The sequence below is a fragment of the Empidonax traillii genome, unplaced genomic scaffold, assembly GCF_003031625.1.
Source record: "Empidonax traillii isolate 1590-97213 ecotype Southwest subspecies unplaced genomic scaffold, ASM303162v1 scaffold31:size1920502, whole genome shotgun sequence".
NCBI lineage: Eukaryota > Metazoa > Chordata > Aves > Passeriformes > Tyrannidae > Empidonax > Empidonax traillii.
The window spans coordinates 1,734,538-1,760,429 of NW_020955224.1; the positions used below are offsets into that span (position 1 = coordinate 1,734,538).

Below are 25,892 nucleotides of genomic sequence, written 5' to 3' on the forward strand. Positions count from 1 at the left end.
CAGCATAAGAAGCAAATAGCATGGGATTAGCACCAGGCAGTGTCCACAGTCCCAGCTGTGCTGGCTGTGGATCCCGCCAGCTCCTGCTCTGTCTCTCAGGTACATATTTGCACTTCTGATGCCTCCTCCCTCCAGGGCTGCTGGAGCACTTAGAGCAGTCCTTGGCTCCACCCGAGCCTGCTGCCTGCCTATACTGACCTCGTCTCGCTCAGGAGGCAAAGGCAGAGCTGCACCACAAATTGGGAGGGTGGGCAGGCATGTCCAGCATCGCGGCAAGGCTGTGCCAAGAAAGGGCAGCGGCAGATGGGCTCGGATCCAACAGGAATGCCATCAAGTATTTGAAGCAGGACTATGAAGCCCTGAAGCAGCAATGCCTGCAGACTGGCACCCTGTTCAAGGATGAAGAGTTCCCAGCCTGTCCTTCTGCTCTGGGCTACCGGGACCTGGGACCATACTCCTTCAAAACCCAGGGGATAATCTGGAAGCGCCCCACGGTAAGTTTTACTGGGTTCAAATCTGAAGCCCACCTGAACATGCATGCTGAATCTGTGGTGAGCCTGAATATCCACTATTCCAGTATGTTTTCTTCTTTAATTCTGTCTTGCTTTACCTCCATGGTTGGCAGAAGCAAGGCTGGAAAGGGGGTGGGAAAAAAGAAATCACTGTCTTCTAAGCCTGTTATAAAGCAAGGAATCCATGGGAACCTGCTTCATGGGAACCAGCTTCCTCCCTGTCCATCTCAGATCCTCAGAGCCACAACTCCAGGGTGCAATCCAGAGATGGATTGAAAAGCCCTATGTGTATCCAGACAGACCATGAGGCACCCCAGGAGCCATCGACCATCAATTGTAACAGTACCCACACCAAGGCCTTGCCACTGTGCACCTCAGGAAATCAGGCTAATATATGAATAAAATCCTCTGTCTTACTTCAAGCTATCTGTAAGAGTTAAATAGCAACTGTCTCGAATTGCTATTACCCAAATACGTATATATTCCTACAAATGACCTTTGATTTTAAGAAAGTAATTTTCATCAGGAAAGATTAGATGATGATTTTTTTTTTTTTAACTTCAAAATTGGAGCTTCAGAGATTTTCCTGCACTTTTTTTTTTTTTTTTTTGGTCATTTGTTTCTGTCCCTACTTTGCTTCTCCTTTGTCATTTTGGCCCTTCTTGTAACATCAAGAAATACTAAAAAACTGGGGAAGGAAGGGAAAATCCTCGAACAACTTACCTCCCTCTGAAGGGGGCAAGGAAAACAAGAAGAACAAAAGATTTCATTTTTATTAGTTTTTTTCACCTGAAAAGTGAGAAACAGAAATTTGCAGGTTTAATAACTCCAGGCCTAATAACCCTGCAAACCCCATTTGTCCATAAGCACCTTACTCTGGCACCCAGGTGTTACAGAAACAAGTACCATGGATATGTCTCTTGGCTTTGCCTGTCCTTCTGGAGAAGGTCAGCCTTAGGAAACTCATTAAATTAGACTTGGGCTAGGACAGTGGGCCTGCTGCAAGCGGACACACCCACAAATGTATCAAGGTAAGGAATACCTGAAGGCTGAGATCCAACAGGGTTAAATGTCCCAGCCTTGCCTGCTGGAGACTGGCCCTCATGGGACCCCTCTGCCTTCCTGGCACTCAGCAGAGACACAAGCAATTTATGGACACTTGATCCCCAAGTGCTGGGACTCCCTGGCTTATCCCTATGCAGAGGGCAGAGTCCAATCCTGCTGCAAGGTGACACAAACTCTCTGCTTTGCTCTCTTCGGAGGGACCTGGATCCGATCTACTTACTGTGGATGACTCCTCTTGGAGGCCACACCCTGCTCATTTCTTGGACTTTTTCAACTGGCCAACAGGTTTCCATCTGCGAACTCTGCCTGTGGCTGCAGGCTGACAGGATCACCATTCACTTCCCTATCTGCATCCAAACCAGAACCAGTGGGTAATCAGGATGAAATCTGCTGGAGAAGAGCCCCCTGCAAAACAAATATGTGCTAATATCAACCCTTGTCACACTGCGACTGCTGGTTTGGTGACAGCGGTGTTAGACACTGCCACCACAGACTTATCTTCTGATTTCAGCAGTAGGTTTATAGAAAGACAAAAGATGGGAAGTCAGCTGTGTGAAAGGTGAATGTGGCACTTAGGAGTGGCTCAGAAAGGACAGGTGTCTGGGTGAGTAATAAGTCATATGCAGCTGACTAACACCAGGTGTGGGGTGTGGCTGTACCAGGTTCTGCTGAGGTATTCTGGGAGTTGTAGTTCTAAGACTGTTACACATGCTCACTTGAATGCTTGTATGGGATTGGCTTAGGAAATTACCTGTGTGACGTGGGATCATTTGAAACTACTATTTAAGCTGTGACTATTTGAATAAAGACAGATTCATTAATCACCACACTGGTGTTCACCATGGTCCCTATGGGTCTTATTTATTTATTATATTAATAACTGCTACAACCAGGTGCACCGCTTTGGAGGGAGGAGAGAAAAATCTACAAACACCCTATTTCTGTGTGGTGGGTGGTTCTGCTCCTGACTCCTATCCACTGAATAGAAGCAAAAAAGAGGTAGCTGAGATGCCACCTATTGCAAGAGGAAATTGTCTCTTTGTCACATACATGCACACAAGTAGTCCTGGGTTGCCCCTGTCTCTCCACAGGATGCTCAAAGCTGACAACTGCTGCTCTCTGGGAGAGCCAGTGACTGCCTGAACTGCCCTCAGCCCTGCTTGCCAAGTTAGGCTTTCTACAAACTGCCCCTTGCTGCCATCCAGAAGCTCGTGGAAAATGCTCAGGAAAACAGAGAAGGCTTTTGTCTCTAGAGAGACAATATTAACTTCCTGATATAGGCCATGAATTGTTGCAGAGCTCAGAGTTGGGACAGGAGTGACAGTCATTGCCATAACCTACTTGGCTGTCCCCAAAGGGCCAGGAAGAAAGGAGGGTTGTTGCTAATAAAAGCATTTCAGTGGTTGGCCTCCCAGGAAGCGGGGTCAGGACTGGGGAGCATCCTCCACGCTGTTGGCAGTGGAAACTCAGCAGAGCTCCAGCGGCACAGGCAACAGCAAGTCACAAACTGACTTTCACTGCCTGAACCAAAATCTCAGCAAGATAGATAAGTTGTAAATACCGAGGTTGAATTTTCACCTGTCTCCACAGTAGCAAAAATTCTCACTAATGTCACTTACAGTCTCAAGTAGCAGGATTTGCCTCAAAAAATACAAGCAGTCCTCATTTTTATATAGAAATGTTGTTCTGGGACGATGTTAATCAGAGAGAAGAGAAAGGATATATTTTTTAAGAAATGTTAAAAGTGTTTGATATTTTTTGAATATTGAAACAAGGAACAAGAAAAGGGAACATTTCAGACCAGAAAGGGTGATGCAAACTCTGAAATTATGTCTTTTCAGGAATTATGTGCCAACCCTCAGTTTATAGTTGGAGGAGCTACCCGAACAGATGTCTGCCAAGGAGAGCTGGGTATGTACAGCGCTTCTGAATTTTGTTTTGGAAGGGGAAAAAAAATGAAGATTCATTTAAAAGTTCCTCATACATGGACCATTTCATTTTATTGGCTATCTCCCATATGTAGTATGGAGAGAGGCAGATACCCAAGAAGGGGACCCATGTACCAGCATTTCTGTCTGAGACAGGATATATAAATGGGCTTGTAAGAGCTATGCCAAACTTGGAAGTCACCAAACTGTCTGCTGGAGGAGGGAAGCTAGTTCTGTGGAGCAGAAGACTGGCTTGCTCTTGACATCTTAAGATAGAGTTGGACACCAGCCTAATCATGAGAACACAGGGCAAGTACCCATCCCAGCAAGAGCAGCTTCAAAGACGCAGGGGACAAGAGACACCAGGGAAATTTTCCCCTCTAGCCTAGTCCCGAGGGATTTTTATTTGGGAGGCAGAGCAAGTTGCAGCCTATGTTTCACATAAAACAAATAACCAACAACCAAGGAATGGAGCAGGAACTGGTTTAGTAGAGAGGCTCAGTCTGTGACCATTTTGTGCTGAGCAGGATGGTCCAGGCAGGAGTTAGAAAAGGAGACCACATCATAAAAAATGAACAGAGCACATAAACTTCATAATATGATCCACAACAGCAAAATGTTCCAAGCCCTTCATGCTGAATGCTCCTTCTGCTTGTCCAGCATTTGGCATAGAGCTGTGAGTGGGGACAGGAACAACCAGGCATCAGCAACATCACGCAAACTCAGACAGAAAAGACAGTGCTGCTCAGCTCCCCACTTTAAGGCCTGATGCAGAGGAGATGTCTCTCAGGCAGCATTCATTCTGTCCTGGAGATCCATCATAGAAAACTTTCTTACACGTTTTTCTCCAGTGCTTGCCTCTGGCTAAACAGAGCTGCTGTGCAAGCGGTCAGGAGGGAGCTGTAAAGGGACTTGATTCCCCCCTCAAATAGCTGCATCCACCTTCCCTGCCTGCCTCACTGATAAGATCCAGTTGCAGAAGACAGCAGCAGCAACCTCTCCTGACTACATATAGAGGCGGGGAGGCTGAAGATCTTGTAATGAGAATTTGATAGATTAGACACAGAGAAATCAGCCTTTCTCCCTCCTGTGCTGCTAACTGCAGTACTCCTGACCTCACCGGTCCTCCAGCCCATCCATTGTGCAAATGAGATTCAAACAATTTCTGCAAGTCATTGGCAATAAATAATACCAACGCTGGTCTCATAAACACAGCACCATTAAAGAAATTGCTGAAAAATTCCCTGGTGTGTGGGCTTATACTCCAAATGCTAAAAATAAGATGTCCAATCATATACTTGCTCCAGGATATTTATTTGGTGGATGCTGGGGAAATCACTTACTTTATTTTAGGAAAATGGTCCAGATAAGTAATAAAATGGACATTTCTTGTCACCTCCTATTTGGGAAGTTTCTATAGTAGCATTAAAAACCCCCAAAAGATCATATGCCTGACGTAAAGCCTCATTTTCCTTGACAGTTTACAAGCTATAGGACTGAAGAATATTACCTGTTCTTAAACTAGAAGAAGTCAATGTGTTATTTGTGTTTAGCCTGGAAACTGAATACAAATACTCTGAGTCCTTTTCTACTTCTGTCACCTCCTGAACGTCTCTGTGGAGTCCCAGTTCTTTGTGCTAAATGGGCTTTCACTAGAGACTGCTGCCAAAATCCATCAAATAGTGGTAACAACAGAACTGGACCCAAAAACCTCCTGTGAATCTGGGGATTATGTCTGGCTCTGGGTTTTCTGAAGCCAGCTTTTGGTGGGCAGTACCCCAAGTGCTAGTTCTGAAAGCTGCTCCAAACCTAGAAGAAAAGTCCCAAAATATGATTCTGCTTCTATTATGAGCTTGCTTTTCTCTTTCTTACTCTCTCACTAAAAAAAAAATAAATATATATATATATATATATATAATCCAATTTGTTTCTGCAAGGCTGCTCACAATTGCTTCTACACACATTGACCCTTCACAAAAACAAACTTCAGGCCTGGGACTCCCCTTCTAGCCTTCAGGTATTTGCTTTACATCTCTGAGGCATACTAAGCTTTTTTGGTATTTGATCCGATACCTGGAATATCAAAGTCCTTGTTACTAAAAACCTCATGTAAAACACTTCTATTGAAACAGACCCTGATTACATATTTACAGAAGCCACGCATGTGACCGGTTAACAAGTCCTTGAGGGAAATAGAACCTATTTTCAATAATCTTTTCTGACATGTTTCTTTTCTTTTAAAAATAACACTGGAGGTCTGGGTTTATATGAACAAAAGGAATAAGAAAAACCAGAGTTAGTCTCACTCCATTAAACTTATTTGACAACAGCGTAAGCTAGATGAATATCAGCTTGGGAAGTTTGATGGAAACTTGAAAGACTTGAAATATTTTAAACGTTCTTTGAACCATATCTTTTTGATAGCCTAGTAACAACTTGAAATGCAGTCACATAGTCTTAGTTATTAAAGGTGACTTACAAAGTTTTCTTGCAGCTATCTGAATAAGTTAACCCGAGAACTGTTTGCAGAAGTTCTTAAGAAGTAAGTGGCATAAATTTAATTTTAATAATATAAAACATACTGAAACCCCCTCAGTTTAATATTAGCTTTCCAGATCCACACTATTTATATTCACAAGCTGCCTTTTGTTCTGAATGCTCAGAGGCTATTCTAGGCACTGCAGCTCCTTTGGCCCGGGCTGTCAGCTGCCCTGAAGCCAAGGCAGATGCAGGAGTTCACACCGGCTGAGGAGCCCACCCCGTGCATGCTTTGTGCATGTCTTGTCCTACAGGCAGATTTGAGGAGATTACAGGTGCAGAACAAACCAAAGCCTGACAACTCTGAGATAGATCTGATACCTGTTGAGGGAACCTAGGAAGCAGCTATAAGTAGGACAGTAGTTAATAATATTAGGTTTGTTCACTTGTTTTACTGTTAGACATTAATGTATGGCCCTTCTGACGTACAGTCCCATGGCTCAGGGGCATTGGAGTTCTAGCAGATATACCTCATAGCTGTCAAAAAATACATTCTCTGAGAACTCTGAGACCCTGGAGAGAAGAAAGCCTGTTCCTTTGCTGGGTTCTCCTTCGCCTTTCTGTACACACCTGCAGAGCATAATTCATTTCCATAGAAAACCTCAGGAAGCCTTTAGAAATCTCAAAACAGAGGCAGTCTGCACTGCTGTAAATGATAAGCTAGTAGGTCAGTGCTTCCTTGATGTCTGGTATGATGCCCCAGGTACTCCGAGCTCTGAAACAGGGCTTCCAGCAGAGACTAAAGCTGAGACTCAGTGCTGCTTGACAATCTGGGAGGCAAGAGCCAGAGCATGGTATTTGGATCCCTTGTGAAATAGCTGAAATAGCAACAAGCCAGAATGCAGTCAGGACAGAAATGCCTCTGTGCTGTCCAGTTAGACCTTGGAACCAGACACTTGGACTTTTGGCTGAAACTCACCCTCTCTAGGTCAAAGAAGAGTTTAGATGTTCTGCGTCTAGACACTTCAATGGTAGCTAAACAGAAGCTGAGCACAGCTCTGTAGCAACTGAAACTAATCAAATTTCTCATTTATTTTATGGCCTCTGCAAGTGCAGCATGCTTGGGTAAACATCATCAATACAGAGGAGTCGCTCAGCTCCCAGGTCACCAAGGATTCAGTATTCTCTGCAGCAATTCGATTATCTCTGTAAACCAGGAGGTGACTGTGGAGCACTGAGAACACGAGCCATCGCAGTACATCTGTGAGCAGCAAGTGATTTTATTTCAAGTGCACTAACAGTCAAAGTAATTCTCTGTATATGGACACAGACACAGGAGCTAGGCACAGCTAGGATTCATGTTTACCCTTTCCACCACAAATTCAAGGTCAGAATTGCTTAATAATAAATAAATAAATAAATTGCACTTTACCACCATTTAAAACATCTTCAGATCCAAGAATCAAGCTGGCTTCTTTTTAGGACATTCAGCAGCAACAGTAAACATTGTAACTGGCACTTGTCTGAAACTTCTGCTCATGAACTATGACAGTGAGCAGAAGCAGCAGTGTGCCCATAGGTGATATAGCTTCACAGAGCTAACGTGCAGAAGTTGTTTTAGAAAATTAATTATTTTTATAAGCTAAAAGGCTACAACTTTAAACACATGGAGTGAGCAGAAATGCTTTCTGATATTGTCATTTTTCTGACTGTAAGTTTATTGGAAATACATTCTAAATGATTAATTTAATTAATTGGTCAGTTGGCCTCTTTTTTCCCCTCAAAAAAATCACTTTTTTGGAAAGGAATAAAATAATTTCCTTACAGTTTGAAAGATCACTCAAAACCTTCAGCTGAATCAGGGCAAGTTTGAGTGGTCCTACATAATCTGCCTATCTAGGGAATTTGTGCTGTTGCACTGTCCTTTTTGTCATAACCACAAACAAAACTCTGAAATTTATTGTCTTCAAAATTATGTTCTACAAAATTTGAAAAAAGGAGCATGCACTGTAAAGTTGTACTTTTTTAGAACTAGTACTACATTATCCAGTGGGGCTGAGAAGGCTTATTAATAGGCCATGATCCCATTGTGATGTATAAGAAATTAAGAGGCAAACTGTGCAGTTTAGGCTCCACCATGGAAGCTCCTTGATATGGACAGATTTCTACATCCTCTTTAATTTGTCTTAAAGTAAATACCACAGGAGCTTGAATGTCACGCATCACTGCTATATAAAGATGCCCCTAAACCATCTACATTCAGACACCCCGTGCAAACCTTCCTTTTTATCAAGTTACTGCACAGCAGCCAATTCCCAGTTGGTTCCTTTTGGAAGGCACAGTTGATATTTGTTCAGGCACAAGCTTAGTCAAAGATATTAGGCCCCAAAGTAAGGTTTAGAGACAGGACTATGCATTGCTAAAGGCAGGCACAGCTACTTTTAAGGTCAAGTTCGCCACTGCAATTCTTCGAACACGATTCCTTCCAGTCTTGCTTTGAGCAGACTTGCCCCTAAATGCTTCCCTGGGAGGTTGGACTGCGTGGTATGTTTGAGAGAGGCAGGAGCACCCACATCACTTGCTCTCCCAGACGATAAGAAGTTAATTCATGCTGTAAGATAGCCGTAAAGCATTTCACACTGCATTTGGCATCCTCTGGGGTTGAGATTCTGAAATGGTTTAGTTCTGAGTCAGGGAAGTAAATAAGGTATTTAAGGAAGCCCCCCTCATTTCACTGAATCTTTTGCCTAATTGCGCATCAAACATACACCATCCTCAGCAAAGCCTGCAGTAGTTTCTTGTTCACTGACTATAAAATCCTGGCCTGCATCAGGAGGGGGAAACCCTTCCACATGTTGTACATTCGGAGAGCATCAACTTGCCACTGCTGCAGGCCTTCTCTGGTCTCATTGGGCATGGAGGGACACAACAGGGACACCAGGGTCCCCCATCTTGCCACCTTCTCAGAAATAATCTTCTGCACGTCCCAGCATACCAGGAACAGCCAGGGCAGTAAGAAAATCTGGAGTACTTGAGAAAATGAAGATTTCAGTTCTAACTTAAAAAGGCTTTTTCCTCTGAAAATCCATTCCCCAAACTTATCACCATTACTGCTACCTCTCCAAGGAAAACAGAAATTATAACAGCTTAAGGCATACACCTGTACACCTGTAGCAAGGAAAGCCTCAAAGAAATAAACACAAAGCAGACCTCATCTTAATCTCATTTTTTCCTACATCTGCGTTTCCTTGGGAGAGGAGGTTCTTAAAGCCTTTTTTTTCCCCACACCTTGCGCTCTCATAATGTTTCTTATTTTGTACATAGGTACCTAAGGGTAGGAGGAAACTTCCAGGCCAGCTTCTCCTCCCAGAGAATGAAAAACAGCTTGTAAAATAATTAGTTTGAAGATGATTTTGAGAAGCTTTTTTCCTCATAGTTGTTCTAGAGGCTGAGTCTTCTGGACTCTCTTTATGCACAACATCAATTTTTCTCAATTTCCACTTTAAACATGTCACAACCCTTTTATTTTATCTTCTCTTCTGCAAAAGAAATATTATCTTTCAACTAAGAGGTCTTGCCTCAAAGAGCTTTTCTGCAAAGGAGCGTTTAACCTGCTTCACACTTCTTCAAACATCACTTGTGTAGGAAGAGCAGGACATTTTTTTTTAACCTCTTCTCATAAGAAATGCAGGTGGATGGGGAGAAACAGGTAATCCAGCCATTTTCTGCCCCCTTCCAGCTTGAATGCTCTTTCCTGAATGTGGCAGCCAAGATAAGGCAGAGCAATCCTGAGTGAAGGCTCAAGAAGCATTTCACATGCTAGATTTTCCCTCCTCTTCGGAATTGCCTGGGCTGGCACACCGGGTAGGTCATGGTTTTGGATCCATAATGCCATCAGCCAGCTCAGGTGGTTACAGGTTCATCGCACCTGGGGCGCTTCTTCACAGGGGTTTCTCAAATCACTGCTTGCCTAACTCAAAACAACTGCTTCTTGCTCAGCTCACAGGAGGTATCTGGGTACCTCCCAGTGAGGTACAGGCAGCAGAGAGCACCCAGCTCCCATATCTTACTTTTGCAGTTGTGTTCATTCATGACACTAGATCATAAATTCTGAGTTAATATAAAGAATTAACTGCTGCTCTAAGATATTCAGTCATGCTACAGATTAAACTCTTTCCTTGGTTTCTCAATTAGCTTATTTCCTCTGATGCAAGAGCTGTTATGCCAGTTCCTTCTGCAGAATATGCACCTGCACAAAGAAACTATCTCTTGGCACAGATAATCCACAGGGAACCAGGAAAATATTAGTACCTTCAGAGCAGCTTTGTTTTCCTAGACTTTTCTGCACACCTCAGAAATAATACAGAATCACAAAAGTTCCTACTGCTGTTTGCAGTATGCAAACACTGCAAGAAACCTGTGAGTCACTGAGTTTCCCAGGGGCACCACCTTCTGCTTACCAGGAAACCAACCCAGCAAACAGCTCCAGCTGTGAGACACACGGGCTCCAGAGAGGGCTGGGCATGCCCAGCCTTTCCAGGATAAGGAGTGGGCCAGAGAAAGCACTCACCTCCTTTCAAAGGCGGCAGGAGACTTCAGCTTCCATTACACTCCTGGGCAAATCTCTAGTAGTAGCCCTGGTGTGCTGGTTCAAGTTCAGACCTTCGAAGAAAGGGATAAGAAGAAATAGCCCCCAAATATTCCTGGTGTCCACTGGATATTCTCCATAAGATAGGAATGGAAGTCCCACTGTCCTTCTATAAACAAGGAGCTTTTACCTTCCTCCGGACATGTTCCAAGTCCTTGTCTCCCCAGGTCTGCTGGCTTGAGTCTAGTCAAAGTACTGCAGGTCATTAACTTTGTCCTGCCCAGCCACACTTTGCAACCCACAGACCCCAAATGCCTATCCCCTCTGGCTACATTCTTGGTCTCCTGAGGGCATTATTAACAAGCTTAGGCAAAGCAGCTTGTTTTCACAGCTTCATTAAAAAATCAAAATAGCAAAGCACAGACTAGACCATCGAAATTACGACCGTGGTCAGCCTCAGAGGCACAAGGTACCCATGCAGTTTGGGTGAGTGGAAAATGAGGAAAAGAGATAAAAAACAAAGGAAGAATGGATTGCTGAACCAATCCTGTGTCTGGCAGGACCTTGCATAGCTCTTAATGCTGGCATTTTAGTCTAGGTGAGAGTGTGACTTAATAGTGTGGGATCAGCTTGGTAAATCCCTATTTATTAATGAACTTTTCTGCCTTATAACGTGTGTGTTTTTAGGTGATTGCTGGCTCCTAGCTGCCATTGCATCTCTCACTTTGAATCCAGATGTTCTGCACCGTGTTGTTCCAAAGGATCAGAGTTTCCAGAAGGACTATGCTGGAATCTTTCATTTCCAGGTACCTATATGAATAGGGTATTGAGAATAAAAGAGGAAAANTTTTTTTTTTTTTTTTTTTTTTTTTTTTTTTTGTAACAAGCAAAGTAATTACAGTGTGTAAGTGAAATTGATGGAGGAGAGAGAAAGAAAAGAAGAACAGAGTTTTAAATAATGTTAAAGGAGACCTGCTCACTGGCTAGGTTCTGCTGTCTTACAGCTGATAGGGCTCTGGGGAATCAAACAGTTTTTGTAAACTCAGCTGAACCATCAGGCTGTGTGAGCCCAAACCAAGCTCTGCTGCTGCCAACTGTTGAGGGTGAATTGAGTCCGATGTGGTTCCTTCTCCTCCCCTCCCTGTGGTTATGCCTGTATTTTCTTGTCTGCAGGCCCAGTGTGTTGGGATTTAGCCAACCTGCTTTGACTAGAGGTTAGGCTCAGGTGTGAGCAGTGTGGATTCACCCTGCAAAGCTAAAGGAGCTGTTCTGGTGAGGAGAGAATTTATAGAACACATCCCTTCTACCAGCTCACCTTCGAGTGTTACAGTGTAATTATCTTCTCTCCTTTCAGTACTGCATCAAATTCTGGAGTAAATATTGCTAGCTTTGAGGCCAAAATTTAGCATTAGCAATGTTTTACACATTTCCCAGTATTTCCAGAAGGGATTAGCACTATTGAGTGCTTCCCCTTTAGATGATCCCTCTTTGCAGCATTTTTGCAGGGGAAGTGTTTTTTTTCCTTCAGGATTGAGCCTTAAGATAGTTTAGAGTAACCTGTCTACACACTAGCTTTGTGGACTCTCCACCATGTAAACTCTGAATGGAGTACAGTGAGTGTTTTTGATGTTATGTGCAACAAGATGCTGTTAATATTGCCTATCAGCAAAATTTATTATAGCATTAAGAAGCCTGCTGAATGTTCCACAAGGCTGGGAGGAGCTTGTCTCTATTACAAAGGAGAGGAATCCAAAACAAGAACGAAACCCTACAGTGAGTTATTCAGGGGGAATTGATGACAGGTGAAGGGGTAGGAGGATGGGAGTGTGGAGCTGTTATGGGCACACCAACACTCACCATCTTTTCCTTTCTTCTTTCCATCAGTTCTGGCAGTACGGGGAGTGGGTGGACGTTGTGGTGGATGACAGGCTGCCCACCAAGAATGGGAAGCTGGTCTTCGTGCACTCGGAGGAAGGCAACGAGTTCTGGAGCGCGCTGCTGGAGAAGGCCTATGCCAAGTACGGTGGCTAAGCAGGAGGCAGCGCTGCTGGGTGTGCAGCTGTTGGTGGGCCAGGCGTTGTGGTGTTAGTTACAACACACTTCATTCAAATGCAGCCCCCATTTCACTCATTATTTACAGTTCCCTCTAGGTCCGTAAAGTACATTGCCAACTGTTTATTTCAAGGGGCTTTAATTCTGGTGCCCCTGATGATCACCCAGACAGAGAGATACTAAATGATAAATCCTTCTTTCTGTGGTGCCTTGTGCTTACATGTGGAGGTGACCCCTTGAATAAGACTTGTCATCTGTCCCACAGGTTAAATGGCTCTTATGAAGCTCTCACAGGAGGATCCACGATGGAGGGCTTTGAGGATTTTACTGGAGGCATCTCCGAGTCCTATGAGCTGCGGTGGGCTCCTTCAAACCTGTACCAAATCATCCAGAAGGCTCTGAGAGCTGGGTCGCTGCTTGGCTGCTCCATTGATGTAAGAGACTGACAAAGCTTTACTCTCCTTTCTCCTCAGGGCTCTGGTCCATACTGTAACAAAAGCCCTATATGTTAGATATAGGTAGATATAAAAACAAATCAAAAGCAACCCATGATTAATGTCAGACCTTTATTGATTTCAAAAACTTTGGATGAGGTTCTAAATAGCTGTCTCTTGTCATGACTCCCTATTTACAAGACAGCATAGAATCATACTTAAAAGCACAAACTGCTCTTCTGTACTGGTCTTCTTGAACCCCATTTTCATTCCCTGAATGAAATTTTCATTCAAATTTTGTGTAATTTCAGCTCCAGACACTCAACTACTAGAGGCAAACTCTTTGACACACTTTTTTGGAGCCCTGTAGGCTGATTCTGGCTTTGGTTTTGAGTCCTAAAGATCATTGACACCTGTAATACAAACACTCTCAAGTTACAGACAATGTTTGTACATGTTTTGCAAATTTCACACCTTTCATATCCTGTTTCATTATCTTGTTTGAAATCCTGGTACATGGCATATAGAATTACCAGAGTTGAAAATTTGATATACTAGATCTCAACTGAGGCAGGCTAGGCCTATGTTCATATGAACATATCTTTGCACCTGAGCTGGGAGTTGGATTTGGATTTCATGGTATATTTTTTAGTTTCTTCTGTGCTAGGGTTGCATATTAAGGGGCATGAAACTGTGGAGGTGAGCTTTTGCTGTAGGTCTCACCTTTATTTAATATACTTTGCATCAAGAATGTTGGTATTCATTGTGCATACCGCTCTGGATATCTTCCCCATATTAAGTTGTTCCTGAAAGTCGAGTTCATACACAATCATCATGGCTAGGCTTCGCGAATGAAGATTTGAGAGGGGCTCTACCCACGCTTGCTACAAGCGCGCTGATGGCTAAAAAGGCCAATGCGAGATAGACAAGTCCGGTTGCAGAACGTACAGCAGAAAGACTCCCCAGGTGATATCAACAAGACGCGGTTCTTTCTGCGTTGTCTTTTCTCCTCGAGAGTGATCCTGCGTGTGTTGTCAAAAGCAGCAGCAGTGTTATAGATGGTGTGTCTCCAGGCCTCCCGATTGGAGGCCAGGGTAGACCAATGGTGGTGGTCAATGTTGCCAAGGCTGAGGGATTGTTTCAGGCAGTCCTTGTATCTCCTCTTCGGGCCTCCTCTCTTGTGGCAGCCAGTGGCAAGTTCCCCATAAAGCATGATCTTAGGGAGGTGATGGTCCTGCATCCTGGAGACGTGCCCTGCCCAGCGCAGCTGAGTTCTCAGCAGCATGGCCCCAGTGCTTGTGACTGCTGCCTGTTCAAGGACAGATGTGTTGGACACATAGTCAGTCCAGTGGATGTTAAGGATTGTACGGAGGCAGCGCTGATGGAAGCGTTCTAAGAGACGCAAGTGGTGCCCGTAAATGACCCACGATTCAGATCCATATAAAAGAGTAGACAGTACGATGGCTCTGTTATACAGTCATAAATGTGCATACTTTTATTGCCCCCAGATAACTGCTGCAGCTGAAATAGAAGCAATCACAAGTCTGAAGCTGGTAAAAGGGCATGCTTATTCTATCACTGGAGCAGAGGAGGTAAGCCAGCCTTGCCAGGGCCATCATGCAAAACAGCTTGGGAGTGCAATGCTGCAGTGCCTTTAACTTTCTGATGTCTTGCTTTGACTGACCAAACAAAAACGTTGCTATCTTATGCACCCTCTCCAAGAGGAAAAAAAGGAACTACCTACAGTACTTAGCCAGGTCAGAAGCTCTGTGCTTGTAATACAATGTGCAGTCAACAACCTGTATTGTACCAGCAGGCTGGGATACAACACGTAAAGATGTGCCAAGCTGTTACCAAAATGGAAGGTACAGAAAGGAGAAGCAGGAGAGTAAGCAGCTGTTTCCCACGTGTTTTTACTGTGTGTGGGAGCAAATACTTTGCCAGTCAGCATTGATAGGAACAGAGTAAAAGCCTCTTTCCTGAGCTCTGCTGTTAGCCTCACCTTCATGGTGAGCCCCAGATATTCCTGCTCCTCTGAAACTGGGACCATTATAGAGATACCCATGCAGATAACCTCTTTCCAACCTTACTGCGTTGTGCAATGTCTTCTGCTTTTGTGGATATAGATATTCTGCTGTTTTGTAGCTGATGCTTTTCCTTGCAGGTTGTTGTTCATATGAAATGGCGAGTGCTGCAGCTAATGGCTCACTTGGTGGCACAGGATAATGTAAAATGAGGGTGGAAGGCATCATCAAGGTGTCTTTTAACTATTGCAAATCATAATGGACTGCATCACTCAAGTACAAATCATGTTTTGTCCTGTGTGGAAAGCAATTGCCCTGTGATGATTGGAATAATGGAAGTGCTCAGGCTCTGTTTGTTGTGGATCTTTTAGGTATATTACCGAGGACGGCCAGAGAAACTAGTGAGGCTTAGAAATCCCTGGGGTGAAGTAGAATGGACTGGAGCTTGGAGTGATAAGTAGGTTTTTATATGCCCCTGCTTCTCTGTCTTTGGTGTATTTTGGAATCCATTAAAAATTAAATTGGGACTATGCAGTTAATCCAATCACAAAGCACATTTAGGAGAGATACTAAATCAGTTGGAATAAAACACTATTAATTTATTACCAGAGTTAGCTATTGATCCATTCTGTCCAGTGAGCATTATTACCTGCCTCAGAGGGAGCTTTCTAATAAGAGAGAACAGCCCTTGTTTTACTTGTGAGCAAACCATGCCCACCTCATTTTGCAAGACAACTTTTCTCAAATTGATCCTTCCAATGGTGCCAGGACCTTTGTAAAATATACAAACCAGTCCTATTCCTGGGAGTTACAGCGAGGTTAAACCACTGTGCCTCTGCTTCAACCCTAAGGTTACTCTGCTCTAAATCAGACCAGTATTTGGTATCTAATTGAGAATCTTGGAAAAATAGGGAGGTTGACTAACCTAAGGACACAGAAGTTTGAAAATCCCCCAGAAACTGCCTGGGCTTCAGCTGTCTTGGAATCTCAGGAGCATGACAGTGACAACACCTCTTTCATTTCTGTATTTAGAATGACATAAATTTTACTTTCGTCTGGCCACAATATATTTTTTCCGCAACACTTTGAGATTTCAGTTTCCTGTCCTGACTGACTGCAGCCTGGGTGCTGATGTATCATAATTAGGGATAGAAAATAGAGATAAATATTACAATTAGTCTTATTTTTATCAGAACTGCTTTGCTCAGCCCCAAGATAAGGTGCCTCAGGCACACACATGTGCCATATCCTGATTTTGTCACACCTGTTTTACTGTGGGACAGCCGTGCTGAGGCAGGTGCAGAACTGCATTGTCATGTGGAAGCGGATCAGAGCAGAATCCATCTTAAGCAAATTAACATTAGAATGGGAAGAGAGCAATACTGTGTTCTGCAGTATATTTTCTAATTCCACCTTTTTGTTTTCCTGGTTTTTTTTGACCCTGACAATGGAGTTTATATCTTTTTCATAGGGAGAACATCAGGCACCCCAATAGATATTACAGTGGAGAAACTCTGACTGACTTTCAGGCTGTGAATTTCCTAATCCAGCCTGTCTGCAATGTTTGTACATTCTGGCACCTGGCAGAGATGATTCAATTTAAGGCTTATTTGTTGCAAATGTGGTTGCAGTCTGATTCCAGCCCAGCATAGTCAGCTTGCAGTGTGTACTGTTATTTGGAGGGGCACAAAGTGTATTTGTTGAAGAAATATATACTTCTTTATCAGCCTAAGAGAGAATCTAACTTTGATCTCATTGTAGAATGAAATGCAACAACTGAACAGCTTGCTTTTGTGCTTTCTCTGCAGTGCTCCTGAATGGAATTATGTTGATCCCAAACAAAAACAGGCTCTGGATAAGCAAGTAGATGATGGAGAGTTTTGGTGAGAATTGTTCATTTATCTTACTGTTTTGGACATTTTATGTGCTTTAGACAGTCCTTTCAGTTGGATGGAGAAAAACTACCAGCACCAAGAGGGTTAAAAATTACATGCATGCATTGTTAGCCTCTTATTTATCTCTCTTTCTATTCAAATATTACCTTTTATTAGAGCTTGCATAACTTGGTGCTTATCCAAAATATAGAGACCAGATGGTAATAAAATTAATGAGGTGGCAAGAATGAACCTCAGCTGCTCTACATTTTGAGGGTTGTTTTTTTTTTTTTTTGCCTAAATGCAACACACTAATGAAAAAGTTCAGATTACCAGCTTGGGAAGAGTCTGTTTACTCGGACCTAATAGAAAGGCTATCCTATCCCAGTTATCTGATTATATGGATCAGTACTGAACCTATGTCACTCTATCCTAGACTGGAAAGATAAATGGCCACCGTTTTCCAGTGCAATCAGCGATGTGGGCCATAAGGCACTGGGAAATGGGAACAGACCTCTGCTTGCAGCATGAAGCAGTCAAGGTCTGTCACTCATGCAAACCTACTAGGAATGGTAAAAACAAACATCAGTGATAGGATTAAAGCAAAACACCAAACTGAGACTGTTTTCCTGCAGAGCGATGCTTTCACAAGGGCCAAGTCTTACTCCCTTTAAATGGAATCTCCTCACACATATTGTTTCCCCGGTTTCAGTGAATTTACTTATGAAGCATGATCCATGAGGGATTCCCCCGACTGGGGATGACAGAAAATGGTATGACTGAGCCCATGATGTGTAACAGCCATTGAGAAAGACTGTCTCCAGAAGATACAGCTCATTTAGGGAGTGGGTAATTTTGTTTCCCAAAAGCTGGTTCCAAGTTCCAGAGGTCAATTAAATGCAGCTTTGGGCAGTTCTGTAGCACCAACATTTGCTACCCTGTTTGGAGAGGTGCCCAGTTGCAGTTGACTCCTCTGTTGCAGGTTGATGGACTAACCCTGTGGTCTTTTTGTGTGACAGGATGGCATTTTCAGATTTTCAAAGGCAGTTCTCCCGCCTGGAGATCTGCAACTTGACTGCTGACACACTGACAAGCAACACAGTCAATAAATGGGACCTGACCCTGTTCAGTGGACAGTGGAGACGGGGTTCAACTGCTGGGGGCTGCCAGAACTACCAAGGTGAAGACCCAGCCAAATGGGCATTTGATGAAATCCCAAACAAAACGTTTGAAAAATAAATGCTCGTGAGCTGAAGGGAGCTTTGGTGGGAAGGGCTTGGAGCTGCAGCAAACTCTGCGGGGTTTAGACAGTAAGCAAAAGCTTGGCAGTCTAAATGAAGATTTAATTCATACTTATTTCCTCATCGGGGATTACCAACCCACTAAGCAGTTAATTTGTGGCTATATTCTTCTTTTTTCCTCTGCCTGCTCTTCCTGCTTACATGGCTTTTGCTACTGGCTAGATTAAACCTCTGAAGGGTTGGGTAGGCCAGGAAAGTGACACAGTTCAGTGGCAGTGTTGTTTCCCATTCATTTCTCAGGTTAGACCTCTAGAGAGGCTGTCTGGCATTTGGCCCTCCTGCAACAATAACAGCCTCAGCCAAGGACGTTTCCTGGAGACAAATGACTGTCTGGACTTAACGATATTGGCTCCTCCCTGTTGGTCATTAGTTCCCAGGAAATACCTCGGTGCTTTGATTTCCCGTGGCTCCAGTTGATAGCGTAGCTGTGAAAACATAAACCCCTATCCCTCAATGGAAAGCACTGGAGAAATTCCAGGCAAAAGTTCTTCCAAAGAGATATTCTCTGTAGGTCTAGTGGCAGCTATCTTGGCTATAGTGACAACAAAGTCTTCTCCTTTTTATCTCGCCTTGGGAATTCTTAGCAACATACTGGACCAATCCCCAGTTTAAAATCCGGTTGGATGAACCAGATGATGACCACGAGGGGAGTTTGAATGAGCCATGCTGTACTGTACTGGTGGGCTTGATGCAGAAGAACCGCAGGAGACAGAAGAGAATGGGAGAAGGTCTGCTTAGTATTGGTTATTCACTCTATCAGGTAAAGTTTGTTCATGATTTTAAAGGCTTTATTCCCCATTCTGTTAAGCTGGAATCAATTAGCGATGTGTTACATCTTGACATTCAGCACTAAACTTCAATAAGAACTGAATTTTGCAAAATGATTCAATTTCTTTCTCCTTTCTTCCTGACCCACATAATATGGGAAGATTCAAATAAATCTAGGCTCAATTTTTGTCCCACTTTAAAAGGATGGCGATGTAAAACTAGAGCCAATAATTCAGCTACAGTCTCACTGAGAGTCTTCTCTTATAAAATCTGAATGGGGGCACGTTCAGGGTGCTTGGCAATTCCAGATAAGTGTTTCTGATTACAGCCTATCATTACCACTTAGTAGGCACTTTCATTTTCATTATTATTTGTCCCTTGCATTTCAATTTTTTTTTTTATTCATTGTCTACCATATGCTATTGTTCTGATTCAGCAGTTTTGGGGCTTTTTTTCCTGATTTCCCCAGTGTTACTTCTGTCTCTAAAAATATAATGTAAGGGAAAAAAGTCTACAGTCTAACCTCTAATTTCTGTGATGTGAGAGGGGAGAAGCAAACATAAAAATTTCCAACCAGTATTATCATTCCTACCATCATATGTGGAGAAAAGCAATTAGATGTTTTATAGATTCCACTGGATGGAGATCGTTAGCCAGCACAGGTTGGACCAGATGGGAATGGCTGACTTTTGCTAATAGATCTTGTGCAAGATGGTTCAAAACTAGGAAGAGTTTTCCCTGGTGCCTAAGTGTCTTCATGCACACATGGTTCTCACTAAGCACATGGGGCTGCCACCTCCATGATGCCAATCACCCTCACCTATTGGTATCCTGAATTTGCACATTATGGATGACTGCTTGGATCACTGAATCCAATGCTGAAGAACCTTTTGTGCTTTACATCTAATCCATCCCATCTGCATCCTCTGTAATCTTATCCATAGTAGACTCTTAAGTCACTTAAGTGACTCTCAGAATGCTTCTGTAAGTCATGTAGCTCTAAAAGCCTACTGACAATAACTGTACCTGTCACCCAGCTCCTGCCTTCTAGTGTGCTGATTGTAAGGGACAACACCTGAGGTCTCTAGGGGTCACTCAGGTCCAGCTGTCATTGTATGGGTGATATTTTTAAAGGCTCTTTCAGGTCTTGGTAGGACATTGTCTTTGGCTCTCCCTGGAATCTGTGCTCCCATGACAACCAATTCTTTTCAAAAGGCTACCTTATATTTGGAGGTACAAGTTAACATAGTTAACATTAATTTAGTTTATTTAAGAAGGGCCAAGTCTTGAAAACTGCTGCTTGTTATAGTTGCCTCACAACAATCTCATCATCCTCAAGCTGATTGCTAGTGACAGTAGCCTTATATTTTCATCATATTCCAGTAACTAGACTAGTAGATTTTAGGTCTGCTGTAATAAATTCTCTGGTTTTGGTTAACAAAGCACAGCTAGCTTGTTGACCTTCCTGACTGAGCATTTAAAGACTTACTCAAATATTTTCAACCAACAGTGTAATTCACCACCATATTTGGAGAAAAACAATTAAATATTCTACAGATTCCTCGGGATGAAAATTCTGTTTTTCCTTTGAAACAGCTCTAGGACAAGATAGAACTTCAAGTATATCTGATGCTGTAATATACAGTTGTAAATGAAAATGAAAAGAATGTGTCACGGAGGCTTTAGCCAACTTTTTTCCCCCCTACTGTTAGATGCAGGTGTATAACAGCCCTCTAACACTGGCTCTTTCCCTTCCTTTCAGATTCCTCAGGAGGTATGTAATATCTGCTGAAGACTTCTAGCCTCCAGATGGGCACCTCCTGTTGCACTGGAGAATTTAGCTACCAGGAAGACTTCTTCTTTATAAATGACTTCTTATCGGACCAATATCTCAAGTTCTGAATTAACATTTTCAAGGGGCTGGGGCACAAGGATTTATTACAGATATCTGACTCCCAGTCTTGACCTCATTTATACTTGTTGAAATTTGGTTTCCACTAAGTTTGTATAACAGAGGTCAGAATTTGTTTAGTTCAGGTGAAGGCAGAACAGGATTTCTGCACTCTAAAACTGAGAAACTGTAGCTGATGTTGTTTAGAGGAAATTCCAAACTCTGTGAATCCGTTCCTTTTACAGTTCTGAGCTGGGGGCTCCTGGTAATGAACAAACCCTGCTCAACCTTCTCTAATCCTCCTAGATGTCAATACTGAGGCAAAGAGACTTTTCATTGATGAAGAAGAAGACCCCAGGGGTGTCTGGCAGCAGGAATAGCCTATACTCATTACTGAGGTCCAGCAGACTATGCTGCCAATTTTTCATTGTCTTTTCAGCCCTTTTCCTCTCTCAGTAAATGAATGTGTAGCCATGTAGCAATTAATGGTGTTCTTTCAGCAACCTTGCAAATGCAAAGGGAAAATGAACTTTATATATTGAAAAAGATATGGATCTGTCTTCTTAATCTTTGCAGCTCCACTTAGCTTAATTATCGAGTGAGGGGAAAGAATGCAGCTGAGTGAGGGGAAAGAATGTGGCTGTTAAATAAATACCAAATTTGATCTTCAGAAAAAGAGAGGAAAAATGCATATTTTTATACAGTTTATGATGTAAAAACTGATGATTATGCAATGTTTAGTAACATCTTTGTATGCTCTGGTCTTAGACAGAAACCTTATCCCTATGCAATGCTTCCCACCCTGTATCCCACACAGCACTTTTCTTGTGTCATTGAATCACACTTTTTGAAAAACATCCTTGTGGAGCAAAAGTCATGAATAGGAGTTTTATATCAGAGATGTTATTCTTAAATTACTGTTTCTTCTTATGTCAGTGTTTTAATTTATGAGCTGTGCAGTGTTTCATTTCCTTAAGAATATATTGGTATTAAGGGAAAATTGAGTACCGTTTTCTGCAAAACTAATAGAAGTTGGGTAAATCCTCTAATGTGGCCTCCAAAGTCTCACCCTTGCGACTACTACTCTGTCCTGTTTGCTATTTTTTTTCTGTCTGTTTAAAGAAATCAGGGACTACAATTCCTGTGCAATTAGGAGATTTATTCCATACCATAAACTGCTCAAAAATATTCTGAAACAAGCAGCCTATGAAGGCAAAAAATGCTCAATACATGGACAACTTAGTGTACTAATTTGATTAGACATGAGCACACATTATATTTCTATTCATTTTATATTACCAATTGTAACAAGGCATGTGAAAAGATAATCTTCATAGAGAAAGATCCTTGCCCTTTCTAATTATCTGCCTGTTTCCCATGACAGAACCCTGGTGGTTACCTTTGTGCCATCGCTCACAGATTTATTATTTTATGTGAAGAAAAACTTGAGCTGGCTCTAAAACGCTTAAATCAAAATAGGGTGGCTGGCTTACCAAGGAATTGCCAGATGGTTTCTAACAAAAACCCATTTCCCACAGCTGGAGAATGACACAGATATTCATGCAAGCCGTGCATTCTTTGCAAGGCAGCAACCAGCAGCCCGGACCGATCCTTACATCAACCTGCGTGAAGTCTCCTGCCGCATGAAGTTGCCTCGGGGAGAGTATCTCATTGTGCCGTCCACTTTCGAGCCTTACAAAAATGGAGAGTTCTGCCTGCGAGTTTTTGCTGAGAAACAAGCTAAAACGCAGTGGGTACCTTCTCTGTAAAGCCTCCTCTTCTCCTGGTGAGGCCCATAAAGGAAAAGCTTGGGTTTTGTACCCACACTCCGTGCTCAATCTTTGCTCTTAACCAGCAAGATAGGCCTATTTCTAGGGCTAATTTTCTTACATAGTCTACCATATGTGAAACACATGCCCATGGAAGAGAGTGATGGCTCTTCAGATGGCCTCCACAGAGCGCTCAGGTGGTGAATAGATCCCTCAGGTTTGTGAAGTAGAAGTTACCACAATTAAAGAGTGCAGGAATTGGGAGCATGACGATGAGGAGGTGGTTTTAAAAAGGTTTGTATCAATAGCAGCCATGGAACAAAAAAACAGGAGTCGGAATCCGAGACAAGAACAACAAGGCTGGATTTCCCAAGGGAAATATCTTCAAAGAGTTAGGGCAAGCAGAGGTGGTGGATGGGGAGCATGGGAAGCAGGAAACTTGGGGGCTTGTTTTGTGCTTTTGTTAACACCTTATAGTCAAACAACTTCCTTTGCTAATTATTTTAAAGGCAAGAGTTTATAGTAGACTCATAATTTCTGGCTGTTTTATTTATTTTCTTTTTTTTTTTTCCCCTTAGGATGATGGGTGATGTGGTGTCTGCAAAACCATATGAGGTTAGATGACTTAACTGGGCAGATCTTTTTTTTTTTTTTTTTTTTCTTTTCCTGGAAGACTTTTCCTTCATAATGGGGGATAAAACAGGAGCAAGACTCATTTCTTATCTGATCTGGGGTTACAGTGTGTTTTTGTGCTCAGGAGAAATATTTTTTATTTGTGGAGGTTCTTTTCATATATCCATGTCTTAGTTTCACATTCATGTACTTGGGTCACATAGCACAGAAACTGCACCTTTGTAGACTGGACTGGAACACAGTAGATTGTCGTTCCCTTTAGCACAGGTAGGAGAAGGGGGTAAGGGCACAGAATGATCCTTCCCATAAAAACAAAGTCTTCCTGAAGCGTAAGAGAAAATGCAAAAGCAGACTTGCAAAGAATTGCTGAATTGCTATGGCTAAGTGCAGCAACATTTTCCCTGCGGCTGTTTTATAAAACTATCTTGGTAGCAGGAGAAAACTTTTTCATCAGCCTTAGGAAGTATTTACTCTCAAATGAAGCCAGCCCCTGGCTGGTGTGATGTAAGTAGTATCTCTCTTCTGCCGTGACTGCAGAGCAAGTGCTTATTTGCAGTTGCTGTGAATAGGCCCCTGTACAGTGTCTGTACGATATCCACAGCTCGCCTTCTAGAACCACCTTGTTAACCACACTCTTGGTCATCTCTGTCCTCTAGCCTCGTGTCGATAGCAAAGATATAGATGATGAGTTCAAGACTCTGTTCCAGAAGCTCTCTGGAGAGGTAAGTGGATTAAGTGAATGAAAAAGATGAAGACCTGTCTGTTAAGATTATGCAAATATTTGACTTGCCGATTCCTTTTGCTGACTGGCCTTCAAAAAACCAGGTATTTCTCCTCTTTTATTAACTCACAGCTTCAGTTCCATTTATTTTACAATAGAGAAGATTTTCTACATTGTTGCTCTTATTGGTGCAAAATGTGATTTTTTCCCCTCAGTAATGCAGGGCAGGGAATAACTTTGAAAATAGGGGTGATAGAAGTGAGGACTCTGAAAATATTATCCCATGGTGAAATAAATTACCCGTGGAGTTATCGTATAATTCTGACAATTGCCTAGCTGGCCAATTCCTTCCTTTTTGTTTAGCCCCAGGAATCGCAAAACTGTTGGCTGAGCTATTTCTCTATTTATTGTATTTGAAAAACAGTATTTACAAAGCCCTGTTGAGCTAGCCTGTGGCTGTCACGTCAGGTTTTCTCTTAATGAACAGGTGGCCACTGGTATAGGAGAGAGAAAACATCTAGTTAGTTAGAAAGACCTTTCTGAGTTTTCAGAGGGCAATTTTAGTATTGTTTGGTTGTAGTTTTCATAAGCCTGGAAAATCTCAAATGTTCTCCAGAACCTCTTTATTCAGTCAAACCTGTTAAAAAGTCGCCATTTACTGGGTCATATCACTACAGCACCTAACAAACCGCTTATTTCCCATTTGAATGCCTGGAAAATATTAATGGCTTTTGAAGATCTTCTCCCTCTGATATCTGAGGGTAAATGTATAGTGTTAGAAAAAACTTAAAGGTTTTGCATGCCCTAGATATGGAAGGGAAATAGTCTCTGGACGTCTGACAGCAAATGAATATAGCTTGTTTCAAATGATTTTTGTCTTAATACCTAAAGCATGTCTTGCTTTCTGTCCAGGACTGTGAATTGACTGCAAATGAACTTCAGACTATCCTAAACCAGGTTTTAGCAAAGAGTAAGTAATGTTATGTAGTTCCCATTGGATGGAGCTGGGAGCGGGATCTCTGCTGACAAACCCCACCTCTATCAGCTAAGGGTGATGAAAAACTGAGTTTGTGTCTACCCTTAGCTGAGTTTCTCCTGGATTGTTGAACATCTAAATATGGGGGCAGGGGAGGAGGGGGGAAGTGGAGGTAATACTACCTGGTGCTCCACCTCTAAGTCCTGCCAGAGAACCACGATAGGATATGTGGACAGATAAGGGCTCAGCATCACCAAACCCAATGACATTCCCTCCCCCTATGCAAAAAAAAAAAAAAAAAAAAAAAAAAAAGAAGAGCCATATTAATCAACTGAAGGGAAATAGTGGAAGAAATGGCAGAGCATTTGCTTTGCTGCCAAGATTTTAAGGTGGCTGACATTTCCAAGGCTGACTGCAGAAAAATCTCTCTCTAAAAGTATTTCTGACTTGAACTTCCTTTTTTTACAGGAAAGGATGTTAAAAGTGATGGATTCAACATTAACACTTGCAGGGAGATGATCAGCCTTTTGGATGTATCCTTTGAAGGTCATTTCATCACCTCTAAGGTTTCTGGATCTCCTTTGCAAAACTTCCTGACAAGATGGCCAAGTTTACACTTCAATTGTCCAGCCACATGGCTGAAGGCAAAAAATTCAGCCAAGCAGCTCTATCAGCTCAGAGTGGCAGAAACCTGAACCATTTAACCATCAGCTGCTTCTCTCACCTGCTCTGTATGTCTCACTGCTTAAACTTTTCCCTAAAAATAGGAGGGAGAGGAAACAGGGACTTTCTGCCTGTATGCACCTGTGCTATTTCAGATGCTTGTCAGGACACAGGTTGTAAGCACATCCTCATCTGCCATCTCTAAGTCAGGTCCA

At 42.6% G+C, this 25,892-nt stretch overlaps 1 protein-coding gene across 1 annotated transcript in view; it reads left to right on the forward strand.

Moving 5' to 3' along the window:
• The first annotated feature begins 239 nt into the window (after nucleotides 1-239).
• LOC114073712 (calpain-8-like) overlaps nucleotides 240-25,892 on the forward strand; it is a 30,760-nt gene continuing 5,107 nt past the window's right edge. Inside the window, exons 1-16 of the mRNA XM_027911447.1 lie at nucleotides 240-494; nucleotides 3,419-3,488; nucleotides 11,259-11,377; nucleotides 12,456-12,589; nucleotides 12,889-13,057; nucleotides 14,566-14,649; nucleotides 15,453-15,538; nucleotides 16,890-16,964; nucleotides 17,975-18,135; nucleotides 18,841-19,016; nucleotides 20,787-20,798; nucleotides 22,454-22,665; nucleotides 23,263-23,299; nucleotides 23,974-24,039; nucleotides 24,951-25,008; nucleotides 25,483-25,547. Coding sequence (XP_027767248.1) covers nucleotides 258-494; nucleotides 3,419-3,488; nucleotides 11,259-11,377; nucleotides 12,456-12,589; nucleotides 12,889-13,057; nucleotides 14,566-14,649; nucleotides 15,453-15,538; nucleotides 16,890-16,964; nucleotides 17,975-18,135; nucleotides 18,841-19,016; nucleotides 20,787-20,798; nucleotides 22,454-22,665; nucleotides 23,263-23,299; nucleotides 23,974-24,039; nucleotides 24,951-25,008; nucleotides 25,483-25,547 — 1,761 coding nt within the window. The 5' untranslated portion in view covers nucleotides 240-257. The remainder of the gene's footprint in view (nucleotides 495-3,418; nucleotides 3,489-11,258; nucleotides 11,378-12,455; nucleotides 12,590-12,888; nucleotides 13,058-14,565; nucleotides 14,650-15,452; nucleotides 15,539-16,889; nucleotides 16,965-17,974; nucleotides 18,136-18,840; nucleotides 19,017-20,786; nucleotides 20,799-22,453; nucleotides 22,666-23,262; nucleotides 23,300-23,973; nucleotides 24,040-24,950; nucleotides 25,009-25,482; nucleotides 25,548-25,892) is intronic.